At 39.1% G+C, this 20,859-nt stretch overlaps 1 protein-coding gene across 2 annotated transcripts in view; it reads left to right on the top strand.

Annotated features, from left to right (window-relative positions):
- Nucleotides 1–20,859, top strand: part of LOC117966096 (netrin receptor UNC5D-like) — a 296,114-nt gene that overhangs the window by 231,746 nt on the left and 43,509 nt on the right. For both annotated transcript variants that reach the window (XM_059008505.1, XM_059008504.1), the window contains exons 9-11: nt 98–283; nt 7,657–8,034; nt 16,750–16,834. In XM_059008505.1, coding sequence (XP_058864488.1) covers nt 98–283; nt 7,657–8,034; nt 16,750–16,834 — 649 coding nt within the window. The remainder of the gene's footprint in view (nt 1–97; nt 284–7,656; nt 8,035–16,749; nt 16,835–20,859) is intronic.

Genomic DNA, 20,859 nt, shown 5'->3' with positions numbered 1-20,859 from the left:
GTAATATTTGGGGACAGACGGAAAAAGCATCTCGCCTGAACAATTAACTAAACTGTAAGTTTTGACACAGGAGTTTGGCTTTGTTTCTTTTTTCCAGGTATTGAGAGCGGCAGTGACGTGGCCCTCTACTCTGGCTTGGCAGCAGGTATCATTGCCGTGGCCGTCCTCGTGGTGGCAGTCACGCTGTACCGGAAGAGCCAGAGCGAGTACGGCGTGGACGTCATCGACTCCTCCGCTCTCACAGGGGGCTTCCAGTCCTTCAACTTCAAAACCGCACGGCAAGGTGAATATGTGCACTAGGTGGCACTGTGTGCTATGAAACAATCCCTTTAGAAGCCAATGCAAATAGAAAAGGGAATTCCATAGGAAAAGAGCGTATCAGGAGTTCCCAAGTAGCTCACATGGTAAAGATATGACCATGTGGTGTGCAGAGTCATACAGTTAGGGGAGGGCAGGTTCGCATCCTGGCTATGTGAAGTTGTCGATCTTGGCTGGGGATTCTGCAAGAAACACTGGATAGGCCTAAGGCACTTAGAGAGATAAAATCGTCAGGGCCTGTTTCTCCTCCCCTGGTCAGGTGCCCATTGAGCAGAAGCAGACACTGCAAGGCTGTCTTTCAAAGTAGCTTACTGACATCCACTGTGGAGCTCTAGAGTGTAAAATAAGATCTAGCACAGTGTATTTCTGCCTCTCTATTGTAACAGCTCTTCACTTAAATGTACGGCTATGGCCAAAAGAATTAACAAATCTTGCTTCATAATCAAGTCAAATGAAACCTGATGAATAATGGTACATTAACATATTGAATTACATACTGCTTTGTAGTTTTCCATTTACTATGCATAACAAAAAACCTACAATTATTATTATTTTTTTCAATTATTTAAAACTGTCTAGGTGATGCAAAAGTCCCCCAATGACTGTAGCGGGCTTCATATGTCTTGAGCTGACACTTCTGGGTTAACAAAAGTTATTTTCAAGAACTGCAGAGTATTCTGAACCCTGTTTCAGGCAGCATACCATGTGCTGAGGCAGCATGCAGCTTCTGTGTGCCCCTTATTTACACATCCGAGACCTGTGTTGAGACCCACAGACATCCTGTATAAATTGAATGGGGAAACATCCTAGCAGGGTTTTATTGTTTTGCTTGTCTCTAATAGCTATTCACACTTAAACACCTGAACTGCAAGCTGTCTATTTGTAGCCTCTATTTCTTAAATAATAATGCCCACTTGCAATATACTCTGGCACCCTTATTAGGATTCGGCATTGCTCTTAATTAGAGGCGCAAATTAGGTTGATCATGTGATATGACATGTGATCCCTGCTGCACTATAAACCCAGGCGAGCAAAAGGCAAAGGTCTAAAAGTTCAACAAGATGTAGAAGTTAATTGGGGGAGACTAGTCCCCCACTTTTTTATTCATGTTGCTACTAATAAGAATGGTGTTGTGTTGTTTAACTTTTACATTACCTCTCTACAGGGCTGACCCTATAACCTTTACATTACATCTCTACAGAGCTGACCCTATAACCTTTACATTACATCTCTACAGGGCTGACCCTATAACCTTTACATTACATCTCTACAGAGCTGACCCTATAACCTTTACATTACATCTCTACAGGGCTGACCCTATAACTTTTAAATTACATCTCTACAGAGCTGAGCCTATAACCTTTACATTACATCTCTACAGGGCTGACCCTATAACCTTTACATCTCTACAGGGCTGACCCTATAACCTTTACATTACACCTCTACAGGGCTGACCCTATAACCTTTACATTACATCTCTACAGGGCTGACCCTATAACCTTTACATTACATCTCTACAGGGCTGACCCTATAACTTTTACATTACATCTCTACAGAGCTGACCCTATAACCTTTACATTACATCTCTACAGGGCTGACCCTATAACTTTTACATTACATCTCTACAGAGCTGAGCCTATAACCTTTACATTACATCTCTACAGGGCTGACCCTATAACCTTTACATCTCTACAGGGCTGACCCTATAACCTTTACATTACACCTCTACAGGGCTGACCCTATAACCTTTACATTACATCTCTACAGGGCTGACCCTATAACCTTTACATCTCTACAAGGCTGACCCTATAACTTCCCCTTTTTTGTAGAAATCACATCTTTATATGGGCAGCAATGTGGAGTAGTGGTTAGGGCTCTGGACTCTTAACCGGAGGGTCGTGGGTTCAATCCCAGGTGGGGGACACTGCTGCTGTACCCTTGAGCAAGGTACTTTACCTAGATTGCTCCAGTAAAAATCCAACTGTATAACTGTAATTGTATGTAAAAATAATAATGTGATATGTGTATAATCTGAAATGATGTGATATCTTGTAACAATTGTAAGTCGCCCTGGATATTATTTATTTCTTAGCAGACGCCCTTATCCAGGGCGACTTACAGTCGTAAGCAAATACATTTGAAGAATCACAGCACAGTATGTTTATGCTAACGTAGTGAAAAAAATTAAGCTGACAAATGGTTTTTGATTCAAAAACACTTTATATACAAGAAAGGTATACCTCCAATACAATCATATAAGCACAAGATTTAAACTGACTTTGGACAAGGCCTCAGTACAGCTCAGTGCATATGTTTGTATTAGAAAGCACGGATATCCATGGAGTCAGTTCAAAAGAGATGAAAAGACTGACAAATCTTTACAATGTTTGATATTTATACCTTTGTAAACAATTGTTGACTCCACTCCCATTTGTCTTACCTCTGTCCAATGATAGGGGTTTCCACTCTATCTATCATTGCACACTCCCTCTGCGGGGAAAAAGGGGGTTGGGGGGGGGGGGTTGCATACCACATTGTACCTAGCAGGGCGCATCCATCTTGTCTTTCAGTTCCCCTCCCCCATCTCACACTATCTCTGCTAATCTGCCTTTTGGCGTTTAGCTCAGACACCTATCTGTGACTATGAGTCGTGTTAGGCTATGCAAAACTGAACATAGCTGGTTTTGCCGATGGGAAATGAAAGAACTCGAAACCTACACAATACTGTATAGAAACTTAATATAAACGCATATTAAAGCAACTGAATTAGTAAGCACATTAAAACCACTATGAAAAAACACATTCACACACAATTTAAACATAATGATTAAAAACAGCTTAACTATAAAAGACACACATAAACATAATGTAAAACTAATAATTAGTAAAAAAAAATAATTAATAACATAATTAATACCTCATGCAGAAAGCCATCACTACACTAACTTGGCCTTTTTTGTACATATGAAATGTTTTTAAACAGATATATTATACATTCAGGGAAATATCTGAGATGGGTGCATTTATTTTACAATTACACAAAAACGTGCTACATAAAGGTGACCTTTGACTTTTGAGTAAGGTACTTTTTCAGATTCGACTGTAGACTACAGATAGAGCCGGCTTCAGCCCCAGTTTGATATTAGAACGAGATGAGATTGTTTTACAGACTGGTTTTACGGTGCTGATGGAAATGTAGTTAAACTTAGGCTGTTTTTTTCCCCACAGAATCAATGTTAAAGTAAGGATGCCTACCCAAGTTACAGGTTCAACACGACAGGAAAGAGCTGTAGACAAGCACCTATCAATTGACAATAAACAGAACATAAAGCAGTGAAAATTTATAGCGTTTTTTTGAAGGGGCGGGAAGTCTGGGAACTGAAATGCACCTGGACTGTAAATAGCGTTTAAGTCTTCCTTCCCTTGTCTACCTGAATTAACGTTGCTTGTTACATTTGTATGTGTGAGTGATTTTTAATCAAAATTCTAATTTCAACTTCTACCCATTGTGCACATCGGAATCATTTAATTTACATTTTTTCCAGTTCAATATTTCTTTATTTCCATGTTTCATTAAAAAAAAAAAAATTTATATGGAAGAGCATTCATAAAAAATTGTAAAAACCAATAAAAAAGGAAACTTACTCCAGTCGTGGGTTCTAAATCGGAACTATGTAAATAAGTTAAACAAAAGTTATGCACATGATTACATGAACATTTTCCATATTAATGCACTATAGATTCAATTTTTTTTGCTGAAAAGTTGATATCAGTTAAAAAGCAAGTAGCTTCAAAGTCTCTGAATCTGCTTTTAACTGGCATTGAGCTTCATTCGAGCTTGGCTGGAGAATCCTAAGTGAAGGCACTGAAGCCTTCCTTATTCCATTCAAATCATGTGACAGTGTGAACTTTTCAATCCCCACGTACTCTACATTTATACAGACGAAGAGTAGATGAGGCTGAGAGTTCAAGGGTCACATTGTCTCATGACTTGAAAGGATGGCTATTCAGTGCTGGCACTTAGGATTCCCCAAGCAAGCTCAAAGCCAGGTGATTTAGAGACAAATTATAATAATTCAGTGCTGGAGGAACAGAACCCCAGTAATGACATGTGAAAAAAAGGAATTAAAATGACATTGGAAGCTCATTTAAATTGGAAATATCACCAGCTGCGTACATCCGAGACTTGAGCTCCCCTCCCCTTCACATCATTGGCTGTCAGCATCCCCTCTTCATGTTTTGTCAAGCAAAGCAGAAGTCACCCTTGTGAGCAGGCCCGGATGAGGCCTAGGCAAACCAGGCAGCCGCCTAGTGCGGCAAATTTAGAGGGGCAGGAAAAAAAAACACAGTAACTGGTATTGCACTGAAGAATCCTATCCAAACACGCTCTTTTGCATGATATGGAGTGATCGATAGTAAATTGCTTTTGTTCAATCTATTATGCTGTTCTGTAGAGAAAACTGCTTTATAGAGACCCTAAGTTTCAAGAAGTAAGCTAATAGGCAGGCATTGATTTTTGCTGTCAGTACAAGAATTTAGTAAGTTCATAATTTAAACTTATGGGAATTCACAATATTTTGACAATAAATACCAATGATAATAAAATGTGTTCAATTCTGTATTTTACCTATCATTTATTTTATTTATTTATTGCATTTATATAGCGCTTTTAATACAAAAATATCGCAAAGCACTGTACAGTACATTACAAAAAGCATTTACATTTATACAACACAATACCTTTGTATAAAGGACCCCAGGCATGTCACACACACACAACTGCTACATATTAAATAGCATATTTAAAAAACAGTATATAAAAAAAAATGTTAAATAGCAGAAATTTAAAAGTTACATTAAAACCCACTAAGATAAGAAAGCCGTTTTATAAAAGTATGTTTTTAGTCTTGACTTAAAAACTGTAACAGTCCCAGCTTCCCAGACGAAAGAAGGAAGGGCATTCCATAATTTAGGGGCTCTGCATTAAAAAGCTCTTCCTCCCGTTTTCATTTTGTTGACCCTAGGAATAACCCTTGGGATACCAGAGAGAAGTGTACTACAGTAATCAATTCTAGATGAAACAAAGGCATGCATTAGTCTCTCGGCATCAGATACAGAAATAATTGGTCTAAGTTTGGCTATATTTCTCAAATGGTAAAAAGATACTTTAGTAAGTTCGCTAATATAAGCTGACATCCAACACTTGATGTCTGCAAGACAAGCAGCAAGTAACTCCCAGGCAGAAGTATTTCCTGGCTTTAGGGACAATTATAGCTGGGTATCACCCACATAGCAATAGAATTTCACTCCATGTGTGAGGATAATATCACCTAACGGTAGCATATGCAATGAAAATAACAACGGACCTAGAACAGAGCCCTGTGGAACATCGCAGACAACTTCAGACCTTTCAGATTTTGCCTCCCCATAGAGACAAACTGAAATCTATCAGAAAGATCATTTTTGAGCCAGTGTCTGGTTACCAGTGAGACACTCCTTCTGAAGACACTATTTGGCATAATAGCGGGATAGGCTGAGACAGTTCAGGTTTACAGACTCCCGTCATCACCATCAACAGACAGGCGTGTCGGGTTATTCAATTGATCCATGATAAGCCGTTCGTGTATCTCAATTACAACTGAGAAATATATTAATAACAATGATAAACTTGTGAAGTACTGTATTTCGTGTTTCTGTATTTGCTGCACATACAAACGGCATTTGCTGCCTTCATGTTTATAGCCTTCGTGCTTACCCTTAAGAAAAAAGAAAAAAGGGTATGCATTGGGACTTGTGCAAGTATTCTCAAAGCATTAAGTTAGTTTATTAACAGTGCCAGTGAGACTAGCTTTAAATACTCAAAATAGTCTGATTGAGCAATTTCCAATATTCATTTTCTGGCTCAAAAAGCCAAGAGTCTTCATGTTGCAGCCCTGCCCAGTCGGCCTCATCAGTGGAGATCCAACGACCTTTCAGTGATTGAAGGTCTAATGCCAGGCAGAACAGGTGGCCGAACCACCAGCTATCACTGCACTTCACAGAGAAGCACACGCTGTGTCACTGGACAACAACAGGGACTTCCTTCCCGAGCCAAGTCATGCAAACAGTTACACAGCAGCTGTGTCAATAGACATGCTGTCTGGCTATTAGAAAAGGATCTCTAGGAGTCAGGAAGCTAATGGAGTATAAAGTCGTACATTTACAGCTTTTGGGAACAGATTCAAGATTGTGGTGATCAGAACTTCAGTCTGAACTGATCCAAAACTTTTTTTTTTTTTTGTAATTTGTAGTGCTCACCATTCTTTTTAACCAGTTGTACAAAAGGGATGGGAACCAAGTGTATTAGCCTTATTCACAAAGCTCTTGAGTTGAGTTTTTTTTTTCTATTATTATGGATAAAATTATATTTGTGAAATTGTTTTAGACTGTTAAACTGGTCTAGGCTGTTTTAAACTGGTCTAGGCTGTTATTAAAGTGGTCTAGGCTGTTACTAAACTGGTCTAGGCTGTTATTAAACTGTTATAAAAAATGTAAAGGTGAATTTCCTAGGATCTTGTTGGCCTGTCATTAACTTAACTTCTGTTAAGAAGTTAAGTTAATAGGCATAGGCACTGAATAGGCTGAACTCATCTAACATTGTGTTTATAGCTTAAAAAGTCAAAGTAAATATGTGTTACAATTACAAATACATTGTGTACTAAGTTGCTGTGTTGGATGGTGAAGAGACACAGGCAACGCTAACCATTTTGGAGACTAAATGTTATTGGAGACTAAATGTTATTAGTATGTTATGTTATGAGGACAGCAGTGTGGAGTAGTGGTTAGGGCTCTGGACTCTTGACCGGAGGGTTGTGAGTTCAACCCCAGTGGGAGACACTGCTGCTGTACCCTTGAGCAAGGTACTTTACCTAGATTGCTCCAGTAAAAACCCAGCTGTATAAATGGGTAATTGTATGTAAAAATAATGTGATATGTGAAATAATGTATAATGTGATATCTTGTAACAATTGTAAGTCGCCCTAGATAAGGGCATCTGCTAAGAAATAAATAAATAAATAAAATAAAAATTAGTATGCTGTTAGAAAGGCAACCCAATGTTGATATTTAATTTTAAAAGCTGAAACCAAAATTATAAAACTGGATGCTCTTTGAAAAAAATGGGAGCAATTCATATTAGAATAAGGTGGAGAATTATGAATGGAAAATAAACAGTTTCTGTTGCCAATTCTATAGGTACCAATACCTTACTTTTGCTTGATAACATATCCCTGGTATCCAATGGTAACACAGTATAAGGTTGCAGCAAGATTGCATTGTTTTTCTCATTGTCCCTCCTAGGTAATTCTCTGCTGCTGAACTCATCCATGCAGCCTGACCTGGCAGTGAGCCGTACCTACAGTGGAGCGATCTGCTTTCAGGACCCCATGGACAAGGAGCTGATGACCGAGTCCTCCTTGTTCGACCCCTTGCCAGACATCAAGGTCAAAGTTCAAAGTTCGTTCATGGTGTCACTGGGAGTTGCGGACCGAGCCGAGTATCACGTCAAGGCTCACCCCGAAACCTTCCCCAGGGGGGTCAACAGAGACTGCAACACCCTCAATGGCATGAATGAAACACCGCTGCACCCGAGCCTGTCCACTGTGCCCTCGAAACCCGAGCTCAGAACAGTTGGCATATTCGGGCATCTGGGTGGACGGCTGGTGGTCCCCAATACAGGTGAGCTTCAGAAATCTGAGATTAACTTTTGTAGCTTTTTCAGACCATAGTAGGATTTTGATGATTTTTATGCGTGAGCCTTTATTGTATATCTGCAGCGCACTAATAATAGTACTTCCAAATACATGTTTTATAGCAGTCACGTCAAACACATACCGGTACACTTCTACCAAACCAAGATATCAAAGAAAAAGCAATTTAATACAAAGCCTATTCACCTTGGGGTCGGCAGTTCGAATCCAGCCCGTGTCAGTAGTTGATTAAAGGTTATTTATCGGACGTCTGTTTGATAAGGTTTTCTGGATCCAGACAAGGTCTTCTGTAATGTAATTTTTTGTTTGAAGCAGCAAAGAATCTGTTGAACCTCTGTGCTGACAAAAACCTTGTACTAAGTAACTGTGCTCTCTGAGGTCCAGACGGATGCAAGGTGTACTGTTCCGTGAAGCAGATTGAGCAGGTCACAGAAATCATAAAGGAAGAAGCCCTACAGTATGTGACTGGAATACAGCACACACTTTTACTCACCAGCATCACCACAGCAGTAAAGATGATTCTTTATTCTAAGCTTGATTTATATTCTTTCAGATATATCATTTTTCTGGAACAAACCACTTACAGAGGTCAATAATAATGTTATTTCTGGATAGAAAATCATATTACTGTGTAGCCAGTTAGAGGAAAACACCTGATATTTATTCTTACCTGACACCCTTTTTTCTTCTCATTTCTTACCACGCCCCTTGTATCTTGGGGGTTGTCTTATTTTGACTCGATCTGGATGTCCTGAGGACTCACACCATTGGGCCAGCTTATTTTGGAGATTAATTAATCCTAACAGAAAAAAAAAAAAAGTATTCTTACGATAGCAGTTTGGACATGTGCTACAGCCTAACTCTAATATTTACTGTATATATGTTCTAATATATAACAAAAGCTGCTATGTTTTGCTGAGCTTTGTTAGGGTGCATTTACATTTCATCATTTCCATCCTTTTTTTGTTGTTATTTTATCATAGTTTTATCACGGTGGCTGTTTGAAGTTATCTCTTTACTGTTAACAATGCGCCCTGGTGAGTGTAACAGGAGTAGAGGTCTGCTTGGGCCTAAATTTAAAATCCGATCCAAACCCGACCCGACCAAACAAAATCCAAACCCCACCTGAGCTCGAGACCTTTGAAATATTTGCAGACCTGACCCGACCCGACCATCTCCACAAATATCTTCCTAACACACTATTGCAACTAAGTACATCAGTGTAGAGTATTCCCGCTTTCCAGTTAAAACATAAATAATTAATCATATCTCATTAACTTCCTTTCCTAGTAATCCAACACTGCATGATTTAAAAAAAGACAACAACAGGCTTCTTCAAAACGCTGTTACCATAAATAGTCACACAGAAAATTCTCTTGCAAATTCGCATACTCATTTTGGTCAAGCCGATTTCTTATAAAACCACTAAATTAACGTTCAACAACAAATACTACACCACAACTATGGCTTTTAAAACAGCTGCAGAGATGAATTTCCACATGGACTTTTATTATCGCTGAATACAACAATGTCGTAGATTTAGATGCACCTTTCCAGCAACGGAACTCTCCACTGCTACACATTCTCCTGTTGATAGGTTTTATTTTCCTCCATCAGCCTATATACAGATGAACCCGCTTTCTATCATGATTGCCATGCGAGCATACTTCTTGGTGACGTTGGTGTTTTGCAACTGAACTGTATCCGGTTAACACCGCCACGCAGCATTTGTTGTCAGGCTGCACAAAATGTCAGTTTATCAGCTGAGATTATCATTGGTTTTTAGTTGCGTTAGAAATTAATTATATCGTGTGGTAACTTAGTAAAGTCCGGCGACAGCCCAGGCTGCACAAAACGAACAAGCAGGTTTGTGAAACGATATTACAGAGGTAATTTCTCAAATAACCTATGGTGCATGGCGAGTGGTTTTTCAAAAATCGTGAAGCAGGAAGTGAGTTTTAGGAAGCACTTGCACACAGAGGAAGCAAAAAAATACTCACTTAAAATTAAAAACGCCATAATCCACTCACTGATAACACTAACACGACCTGAGCTGAGCTTGAACCATAATATACAAACTACATCTGACCCGACACTTAGCGGGTGTCAAGTCCTGTCGGGCTCGGGTGGAGAAGTAAGGCTCTAAACAGGAGTGCGTCTCAAGGCTGTCCCTCTTCTATCACACTTTGCATCTGTATCAGCCGGTGCAAGGATTGGGCTCCCCAAAGGATAATTGGTCAGAGCGGCATTTGCTGTGCAATGATTTAGGAGCTCCTACAGGCGGCTCTGCTGTCAGATCAGATAAAAGCATGTCAGGGTAGCAGGTGTTTTTTTTAATGAAAGCTAACTGGTGTTGTCAAGTTGAAAATGCACATGGCAGTGCCTGCATTCTCCCAAACTCACACCATGGCCCCGGCAGTGTCTGCATTCTCCCACATTCATACCATATCTCACCAGGCTTTTCAACCCCATTTCAAACTCAGCACCTCAATAAACTGGTTGATTATCCCCCAAGGGGGCTGAAATCCCCAGTGACAGGGATGTAGTGGAGGTGTTCATACGTACATGTTGCACATTTATACATATAGCTGGAAAACCGCTGTTACAATTGGGGATGAAAATTGGTATTAACATTATTTAATATAAGTTATTGAAAGTATGATATTACTGGTGTCTGTCCATACATTTATCCATCTGTGTTTCACACATTTGTGCATAGCATTGTGTCAGATTGCTGTTAAGTGGCTCACTGGTGTGAGTCTTATTGTGTGGATTAATACAGAATGATTTGGTCAATACAACAATGAGTCAAGCAATAAGAACAAGGTATCAATGCACATAATTACCAATTTCGGAGACAAAAGAACTCTGCATAAGCCTTTTTATACCTAACTGGTTACATCAGTTTTCAAATTTTTTATTTTTTTTTGTAACTGTTTCCCAATATAGTTTGGTATCCACTCAAACCAATTCTTGGTAATAAACACACTCACGATTAATGCAATTGACACACACACCCTGTTAATAAGATATATTACTAGAAGAGAGTACAGCAGAAGAGTACAAGACACCAACAACTCCATGTAGCACATCCAAATAGGCAGTAACTTTCCACAAGCTTGCCTTTATGTTTAGAACTTACAAAATGTGAATCGAAAAAAAAGAATACACAGAGTATAGAAACATATCAAACAGAAAAACATTATGAAACAGCACCTCATCTTCCAGCATGGTGATTAAAACATTACGAAACAGCACCTCATCTCAGCATGGTGATTAAAACATTATGAAACAGCACCTCATCTCAGCATGGTGATTAAAACATTACGAAACAGCACCTCATCTTCCAGCATGGTGATTAAAACATTATGAAACAGCACCTCATCTTCCAGCATGGTGATTAAAACATTATGAAACAGCACCTCATCTCAGCATGGTGATTAAAACATTATGAAACAGCACCTCATCTCAGCATGGTGATTAAAACATTACGAAACAGCACCTCATCTTCCAGCATGGTGATTAAAACATTATGAAACAGCATCTCATCTTCCAGCATGGTGATTAAAACATTATGAAACAGCACCTCATCTTCCAGCATGGTGATTAAAACATTATGAAACAGCACCTCATCTTCCAGCATGGTGATTAAAACATTATGAAACAGCACCTCATCTTCCAGCATGGTGATTAAAACATTACGAAACAGCACCTCATCTTCCAGCATGGTGATTAAAACATTATGAAACAGCACCTCATCTCAGCATGGTGATTAAAACATTATGAAACAGCACCTCATCTTCCAGCATGGTGATTAAAACATTACGAAACAGCACCTCATCTTCCAGCATGGTGATTAAAACATTATGAAACAGCACCTCATCTTCCAGCATGGTGATTAAAACATTATGAAACAGCACCTCATCTCAGCATGGTGATTAAAACATTATGAAACAGCACCTCATCTTCCAGCATGGTGATTAAAACATTATGAAACAGCACCTCATCTTCCAGCATGGTGATTAAAACATTATGAAACAGCACCTCATCTCAGCATGGTGATTAAAACATTATGAAACAGCACCTCATCTTCCAGCATGGTGATTAAAACATTATGAAACAGCACCTCATCTTCCAGCATGGTGATTAAAACATTATGAAACAGCACCTCATCTCAGCATGGTGATTAAAACATTATGAAACAGCACCTCATCTTCCAGCATGGTGATTAAAACATTATGAAACAGCACCTCATCTCAGCATGGTGATTAAAACATTATGAAACAGCACCTCATCTCAGCATGGTGATTAAAACATTACGAAACAGCACCTCATCTTCCAGCATGGTGATTAAAACATTATGAAACAGCATCTCATCTTCCAGCATGGTGATTAAAACATTATGAAACAGCACCTCATCTTCCAGCATGGTGATTAAAACATTATGAAACAGCACCTCATCTTCCAGCATGGTGATTAAAACATTATGAAACAGCACCTCATCTTCCAGCATGGTGATTAAAACATTATGAAACAGCACCTCATCTCAGCATGGTGATTAAAACATTATGAAACAGCACCTCATCTTCCAGCATGGTGATTAAAACATTATGAAACAGCACCTCATCTTCCAGCATGGTGATTAAAACATTACGAAACAGCACCTCATCTTCCAGCATGGTGATTAAAACATTATGAAACAGCACCTCATCTTCCAGCATGGTGATTAAAACATTATGAAACAGCACCTCATCTCAGCATGGTGATTAAAACATTATGAAACAGCACCTCATCTCAGCATGGTGATTAAAACATTATGAAACAGCACCTCATCTTCCAGCATGGTGATTAAAACATTATGAAACAGCACCTCATCTCAGCATGGTGATTAAAACATTATGAAACAGCACCTCATCTCAGCATGGTGATTAAAACATTATGAAACAGCACCTCATCTTCCAGCATGGTGATTAAAACATTATGAAACAGCACCTCATCTTCCAGCATGGTGATTAAAACATTATGAAACAGCACCTCATCTTCCAGCATGGTGATTAAAACATTATGAAACAGCACCTCTTCTTCCAGCATGGTGATTAAAACATTATGAAACAGCACCTCATCTCAGCATGGTGATTAAAACATTATGAAACAGCACCTCATCTCAGCATGGTGATTAAAACATTATGAAACAGCACCTCATCTTCCAGCATGGTGATTAAAACATTATGAAACAGCACCTCATCTCAGCATGGTGATTAAAACATTACGAAACAGCACCTCATCTCAGCATGGTGATTAAAACATTATGAAACAGCACCTCATCTCAGCATGGTGATTAAAACATTACGAAACAGCACCTCATCTTCCAGCATGGTGATTAAAACATTATGAAACAGCACCTCATCTTCCAGCATGGTGATTAAAACATTACGAAACAGCACCTCATCTTCCAGCATGGTGATTAAAACATTATGAAACAGCATCTCATCTTCCAGCATGGTGATTAAAACATTATGAAACAGCACCTCATCTTCCAGCATGGTGATTAAAACATTACGAAACAGCACCTCATCTTCCAGCATGGTGATTAAAACATTATGAAACAGCACCTCATCTTCCAGCATGGTGATTAAAACATTATGAAACAGCACCTCATCTTCCAGCATGGTGATTAAAACATTATGAAACAGCACCTCATCTCAGCATGGTGATTAAAACATTATGAAACAGCACCTCATCTTCCAGCATGGTGATTAAAACATTATGAAACAGCACCTCATCTCAGCATGGTGATTAAAACATTATGAAACAGCACCTCATCTTCCAGCATGGTGATTAAAACATTATGAAACAGCACCTCATCTTCCAGCATGGTGATTAAAACATTATGAAACAGCACCTCATCTTCCAGCATGGTGATTAAAACATTACGAAACAGCACCTCATCTTCCAGCATGGTGATTAAAACATTATGAAACAGCACCTCATCTCAGCATGGTGATTAAAACATTATGAAACAGCACCTCATCTTCCAGCATGGTGATTAAAACATTACGAAACAGCACCTCATCTCAGCATGGTGATTAAAACATTACGAAACAGCACCTCATCTTCCAGCATGGTGATTAAAACATTATGAAACAGCACCTCATCTTCCAGCATGGTGATTAAAACATTATGAAACAGCACCTCATCTTCCAGCATGGTGATTAAAACATTACGAAACAGCACCTCATCTCAGCATGGTGATTAAAACATTATGAAACAGCACCTCATCTTCCAGCATGGTGATTAAAACATTATGAAACAGCACCTCATCTTCCAGCATGGTGATTAAAACATTATGAAACAGCACCTCATCTCAGCATGGTGATTAAAACATTACGAAACAGCACCTCATCTTCCAGCATGGTGATTAAAACATTATGAAACAGCACCTCATCTTCCAGCATGGTGATTAAAACATTATGAAACAGCACCTCATCTTCCAGCATGGTGATTAAAACATTACGAAACAGCACCTCATCTTCCAGCATGGTGATTAAAACATTATGAAACAGCACCTCATCTTCCAGCATGGTGATTAAAACATTATGAAACAGCACCTCATCTTCCAGCATGGTGATTAAAACATTACGAAACAGCACCTCATCTCAGCATGGTGATTAAAACATTATGAAACAGCACCTCATCTTCCAGCATGGTGATTAAAACATTACGAAACAGCACCTCATCTTCCAGCATGGTGATTAAAACATTATGAAACAGCACCTCATCTTCCAGCATGGTGATTAAAACATTATGAAACAGCACCTCATCTTCCAGCATGGTGATTAAAACATTATGAAACAGCACCTCATCTTCCAGCATGGTGATTAAAACATTACGAAACAGCACCTCATCTCAGCATGGTGATTAAAACATTATGAAACAGCACCTCATCTTCCAGCATGGTGATTATAACATTATGAAACAGCACCTCATCTTCCAGCATGGTGATTAAAACATTATGAAACAGCACCTCATCTTCCAGCATGGTGATTAAAACATTATGAAACAGCACCTCATCTCAGCATGGTGATTAAAACATTATGAAACAGCACCTCATCTTCCAGCATGGTGATTAAAACATTATGAAACAGCACCTCATCTCAGCATGGTGATTAAAACATTATGAAACAGCACCTCATCTCAGCATGGTGATTAAAACATTATGAAACAGCACCTCATCTTCCAGCATGGTGATTAAAACATTATGAAACAGCACCTCATCTTCCAGCATGGTGATTAAAACATTATGAAACAGCACCTCATCTTCCAGCATGGTGATTAAAACATTATGAAACAGCACCTCATCTTCCAGCATGGTGATTAAAACATTATGAAACAGCATCTCATCTCAGCATGGTGATTAAAACATTATGAAACAGCATCTCATCTTCCAGCATGGTGATTAAAACATTATGAAACAGCACCTCATCTTCCAGCATGGTGATTAAAACATTATGAAACAGCACCTCATCTCAGCATGGTGATTAAAACATTATGAAACAGCACCTCATCTCAGCATGGTGATTAAAACATTACGAAACAGCACCTCATCTTCCAGCATGGTGATTAAAACATTATGAAACAGCACCTCATCTCAGCATGGTGATTAAAACATTATGAAACAGCACCTCATCTTCCAGCATGGTGATTAAAACATTATGAAACAGCACCTCATCTCAGCATGGTGATTAAAACATTACGAAACAGCACCTCATCTCAGCATGGTGATTAAAACATTATGAAACAGCACCTCATCTTCCAGCATGGTGATTAAAACATTATGAAACAGCACCTCATCTTCCAGCATGGTGATTAAAACATTACGAAACAGCACCTCATCTCAGCATGGTGATTAAAACATTACGAAACAGCACCTCATCTTCCAGCATGGTGATTAAAACATTATGAAACAGCACCTCATCTTCCAGCATGGTGATTAAAACATTATGAAACAGCACCTCATCTTCCAGCATGGTGATTAAACTTTACTATACTATTCTGTACATACTGTTGTTATGCCTGTGACGGGGTACCCACCCCTCGTGGATATTAATTTATGTATGTATTCATTTGTATTGTTGTTGTTGTTGTTGTTACTATATATTGTATGTATGTGTTTGTGTGCGGACGGACGAAAGCGGTCCGACCATTATTTCCGGTCTCATAAAGTGTAGCTGGCATGGATGGGGAAAGCCTGTGGAAATGTGGCTGGAGCCTTAATAAGGTCATTGTTTAATAGGTAATTAAGGCTCCAGTCATAGTATAAAAGACCCACTCCGGACTCAGAGCGGAGTAGAGTTTAGTGGAGATAAGAGTGAGAGCGAATGCTACCAGCCAGCGAACAAAGGTACTTGTTTTTGATAATAATTGTTTGTGTGTGTGTGTGTGTGTGTGTGTGTGTGTGTGTGTGTGTTATTTTACTTTGGCCAATGTGCCCTTTTCTTTTTGTGTGTTTTGTTTAAATCTTTATTTTTGTATTTAATTAAAATACGAGTGCAGCCGCACCGTTTTCCCCCCCCGTACCATTTGTGTTATTGTTTCATTTCGCTGGTCTGACATCACCCCTGCAGCCCTCACTGTCACAATGCCTCAGTATGCTTCTCCCTCATACGTTCTCTTTATCTTTCAGGAGTGAGTCTGCTGGTACCCCATGGGGCGATTTCGGAGGATACTTCCTGGGAAATGTACATGATCGTTAATCAAGAGCACTCAAGGTGAGTTCCACAACCCAAACCAGCTCCTCCAGTTAGGGGAGGCTTCACCCAGAGCCTCTGCTCAGGCAGCCGCTATTCAGTCCTATTCACAAAAATAAATTAGGTGTCAAACATTGTGTTTATTTCCCGGATAGCACACTCTCGAGCCATGTGTGCTTGGTGTCTCTTGCATGAGCAGCAGCCCAGACTTGCTAGGCAACACTGAAAACGTCCTATACTCGTATCACAAAAAGACAGGCACTGCCCTGTAATTAAAGGAATGCTTCCAAAGGATTTTATTACTTTTCTCCTTCAAGTAGGCTTACAGCGATGGTTATGAAACTGCATCCCTGTGTAGTAGTTTAGAATATCAAGCTGCCTCCATGACATAGCCAGAAGGGTGTGAGTTTCATAGCCTCCTTGCTGTGTAGTGCATATTTATGAAGATATAATATTTAACATTCATACCTCAATATCCTAGGCCACCCCCCACTGTGTATGGCAAGCCAAATTATCATTTAGAGATATCTCAAAGAGATATCTGTAAAACATTTCCAGATATCTTAAATTGAATTCCAGATATCTTTAATTTTGCAGTTTCTAAAATTAATTTAAAGATATCTGTAAATAAATTTGAGATAAGGAAAATGTTGTATATTGTTGTTTTGAAAAAAAAACATTCTTAATTAACAGATAATAATCAGTATTGTTTGTTTAGTCCAGACTGGCAGGGCAGCACAGCAGGTAATCTAAACTAAAACCATTTTAAATATTTACGACCCTCTGTTACTAATATCCAGTCCTTTTAGAAGTAGATCTAGAATGTTGTGGGGGAAGACAAACTTAATTAACATCACAGCATCTTAAGTCTCATAGTTTAAGATTTGAAATGTCATTTTACAAAGTGCATTCAATTACAACTACTAATTTCTCCCACGGCTGTAAATTGTTCTGGAGGTATGTCAGATCAAGGTTAGAGCCCTGCGAAGTGGATATAGTGGAGTCTTACTTTGTCACTCTTTTGCATAAATCAGGAGAAGCGGTCCCCAGATTGTCATGACATTTGGTATTCATATTATTTTGCATACATTGCTGAGAATATCATCTTCTGGGGATGTATGGAGGTGTCTGTCTGTCCGCACATCCGGCCATGTGTATGTCACACATATTTTTGCATATATCTGAAGAAATGCTTATGCATCTGTCATGAAGCTGGATATAAGTATTATTTTGCATAAGTTATTGAGAACATCACATTCTGGGGATATATGGGAGGCTGTGTGGTCCAGTGGTTAAAGAAAAGGGCTTGTAATCAGGAGGTCCCCGGTTCAAAGCCCACCTCAGCCACTGACTCATTGTGTGACCCTGAGCAAGTCACTTAACCTCCTTGTGCTCCGTCTTTCGGGTGAGTGACTCTGCAGCTGATGCATAGTTCACACACCCTAGTCTTTGTAGGTCGCCTTGGATAAAGGCGTCTGCTAAATAAACAAATAATAGTATCTGTGTAGCTATCTGTCACACTTATATGTTTGTATATACCATAACATGTATAAGAATAGAACTACAACACCGTTGATGGAGGCATTAGGCATACTGTGAAACAAAAAATTGCATCTCAGCTTGTTTAACCTAGGAAAGAAAACCTGCTGCATTAAACAAGAACACGTGTTATATAGTCAGGCGATCTTGCAAATGTTCTATTCCGTTACTCAAACAAGCTGTAATTGGAAATGATTGTAATTACACTATAGAGGTAGGAGCCAATCAAAGCTGTTGGAGAAATGTACGATAACTGATGAGGATTTGTGAATGTAATGACTGTGAGGCTTGTGGTTAAGGAATTTAATTGCATATTACAAAGCACGTGGCATATAATTAAGTCATTTTTTATCCTGCATGGTTGCCCCTAGCATGTAACATCATTCTGCTCCACAAATATAAAGTTTCAGGAGGCATTTATTAGAAGTCATTACCTTTGTGTATCTAATTACAGATTGTTAATGTGCTGCAGGGGGATTTTGAATTGTGCAGTAAGGTGTACAGTGCTGCTCATGACACTGTGAACCTGGCACTGACTTAAAAGATTTAAAAAGTAGCTTCTCTTACCAACTAATCTTAAAGGTAATTCAATGATTCTCTACTAAAAGGCTTTGGTAGCTCCCCTGACTGGCTCACTTGGTAAAGTCGTGGCTACGTGGTGTGCAGGGAGAGTTATATAGTCAGGGGGTATCGCATTACCTCTGGCACTCCCGTGGGAGGCACAATTGTCAGGGACTGTTTCTCCTCACCGTGCTATAGTGGACCCTACTGAACAAGCAGAGCTGCCCTTTGTGCTTCAGGGGCCTGCATCCGCTCTTGAGGACCTGGGTGTAAAGAGGCAATTGGTTTGGTCATGGAATCGGAGGATGCCCGCTGACTTTCGGTTCTCCTGAGTGAGGAATTGCTATGGTGAGGGAACATAATTGGGCATTCTAAACTGCACAAAAAACAGGGATAAAATAATGGGAAAAATAAATGGTAGCAACAGTGGTATGGGACATTGGTTGAACGGTACCACAGTGTCAGTTCCACATTTCATTGGTTAAAATGCAGTGGCCCAAATCATAGACACCTTCAATACAGGACAAGAACCACCTGTTTCTAATCAAAACATGCCTTCAGCCACATAGCCCAAATCAAAGCCATTTTCTAATTGATTTTCAAGTCAGTGTATACAATTTAAAGCACTGTAGTGTTGTGCCGATGATCTTAATTATCCATGAATCTGTCATTTCTTGCTCAGCAAAGGTCTGATATAAACAGAGTTCACCTTACAATATAGTTTTCATGCATGCTTGTAAGGGAATGAAATGGCAATATAGAACATATTTAACCAGTAACATTTATACAGAAAAACAATGCAAAAATACGTAAACGATTAATCAAGTTGTTGATGAAGAAAGTCTGGTTATCGATATTGATTTCATCCACTGATTCCTGTTTTCTAAAGTAGTGTACTAAAAAGAAATGTTTCAGTACCACTGTATTTCTTATGACTGAGTGTTAAGTTTTGGAAAAACAACAGGAAACAATAAGAAACATAGTAGACCTTCAGGATAATGGTATAACATTTCTGTCTTTTTCAGGGCAGGGTGTAGCCACGCAATCTAATCTTCTGGTACATTAACTGCATTCTACTGATCTCCAAAGCATGTAGTAATAGAGTATGTCACCTGAAATCCATTATTGTGCCAAGCAGCTTACGAAACTGTACCTTTAAAACACACAGATTCTGTGTCCCTGCTATATGGAATGGCATTTTCTGTGCAGCTGTTTTGTTCAGATAAGGATGCAGTCCTCCGGTCTCAGCAGAAACAGCAGCCTGTATTGCTGTAGAATTGAAAGATGTCAATAAAAATTAATTTCAGAATATCAGCATCTAACAAGTCCTCATGAAATTTCATAGGTTTTATTTTAGTGAATATTATTATTATTATTATTATTATTATTATTATTATTATTATTATTATTATTATTGTTTAGTCATTTTGCAGACGCTTTTATCCTCACTGTGCTACAGCGGACCCTACTGACCAGGCACCCGCTTTATCCAGGTGTTACAGGGCAGTAAAGGGTTACAATGCAAGCTTAATATTTAAATACAGTGTAGTTTACTGTAAATGCAAATAATACTACTAAAATACAATATGCAACAAGTTAGGATTACCACAAGTTATATCTACAATGACATAGTAGTGCAATAGTGCAAGGGAAGTGCATTAGATGAGGATCCAGTAACGTGGTGCTGAGGTCAGGCAAGTCCAGTGCAGAGCAGGAGGGGCAGAGCAAGGGATCTACAAGTACAGTCTAAGCAGATGGGTCCTGAGGAGGCACTGGAAGGCGGTAAAAGACAGAGCAGTCTTGAACTTCTCCGGTAGCTGGTTCCACCAGAGAGGGCAAAATATATTCTAAGGGACTGATGTAAGGATAGGCGCAGTACAAACAATTGAGACCAGGCAATTATTTTGCACTGTGGCCTATGTAAGCTTAACAGCAATGCAAATTAC

The sequence above is a fragment of the Acipenser ruthenus genome, chromosome 37 (assembly GCF_902713425.1).
Source record: "Acipenser ruthenus chromosome 37, fAciRut3.2 maternal haplotype, whole genome shotgun sequence".
Classification (NCBI taxonomy): Eukaryota; Metazoa; Chordata; class Actinopteri; order Acipenseriformes; family Acipenseridae; genus Acipenser; species Acipenser ruthenus.
The sequence above is the reverse complement of the archived record's forward strand: the minus strand, read 5'-3'. Positions and strand labels throughout refer to the sequence as shown.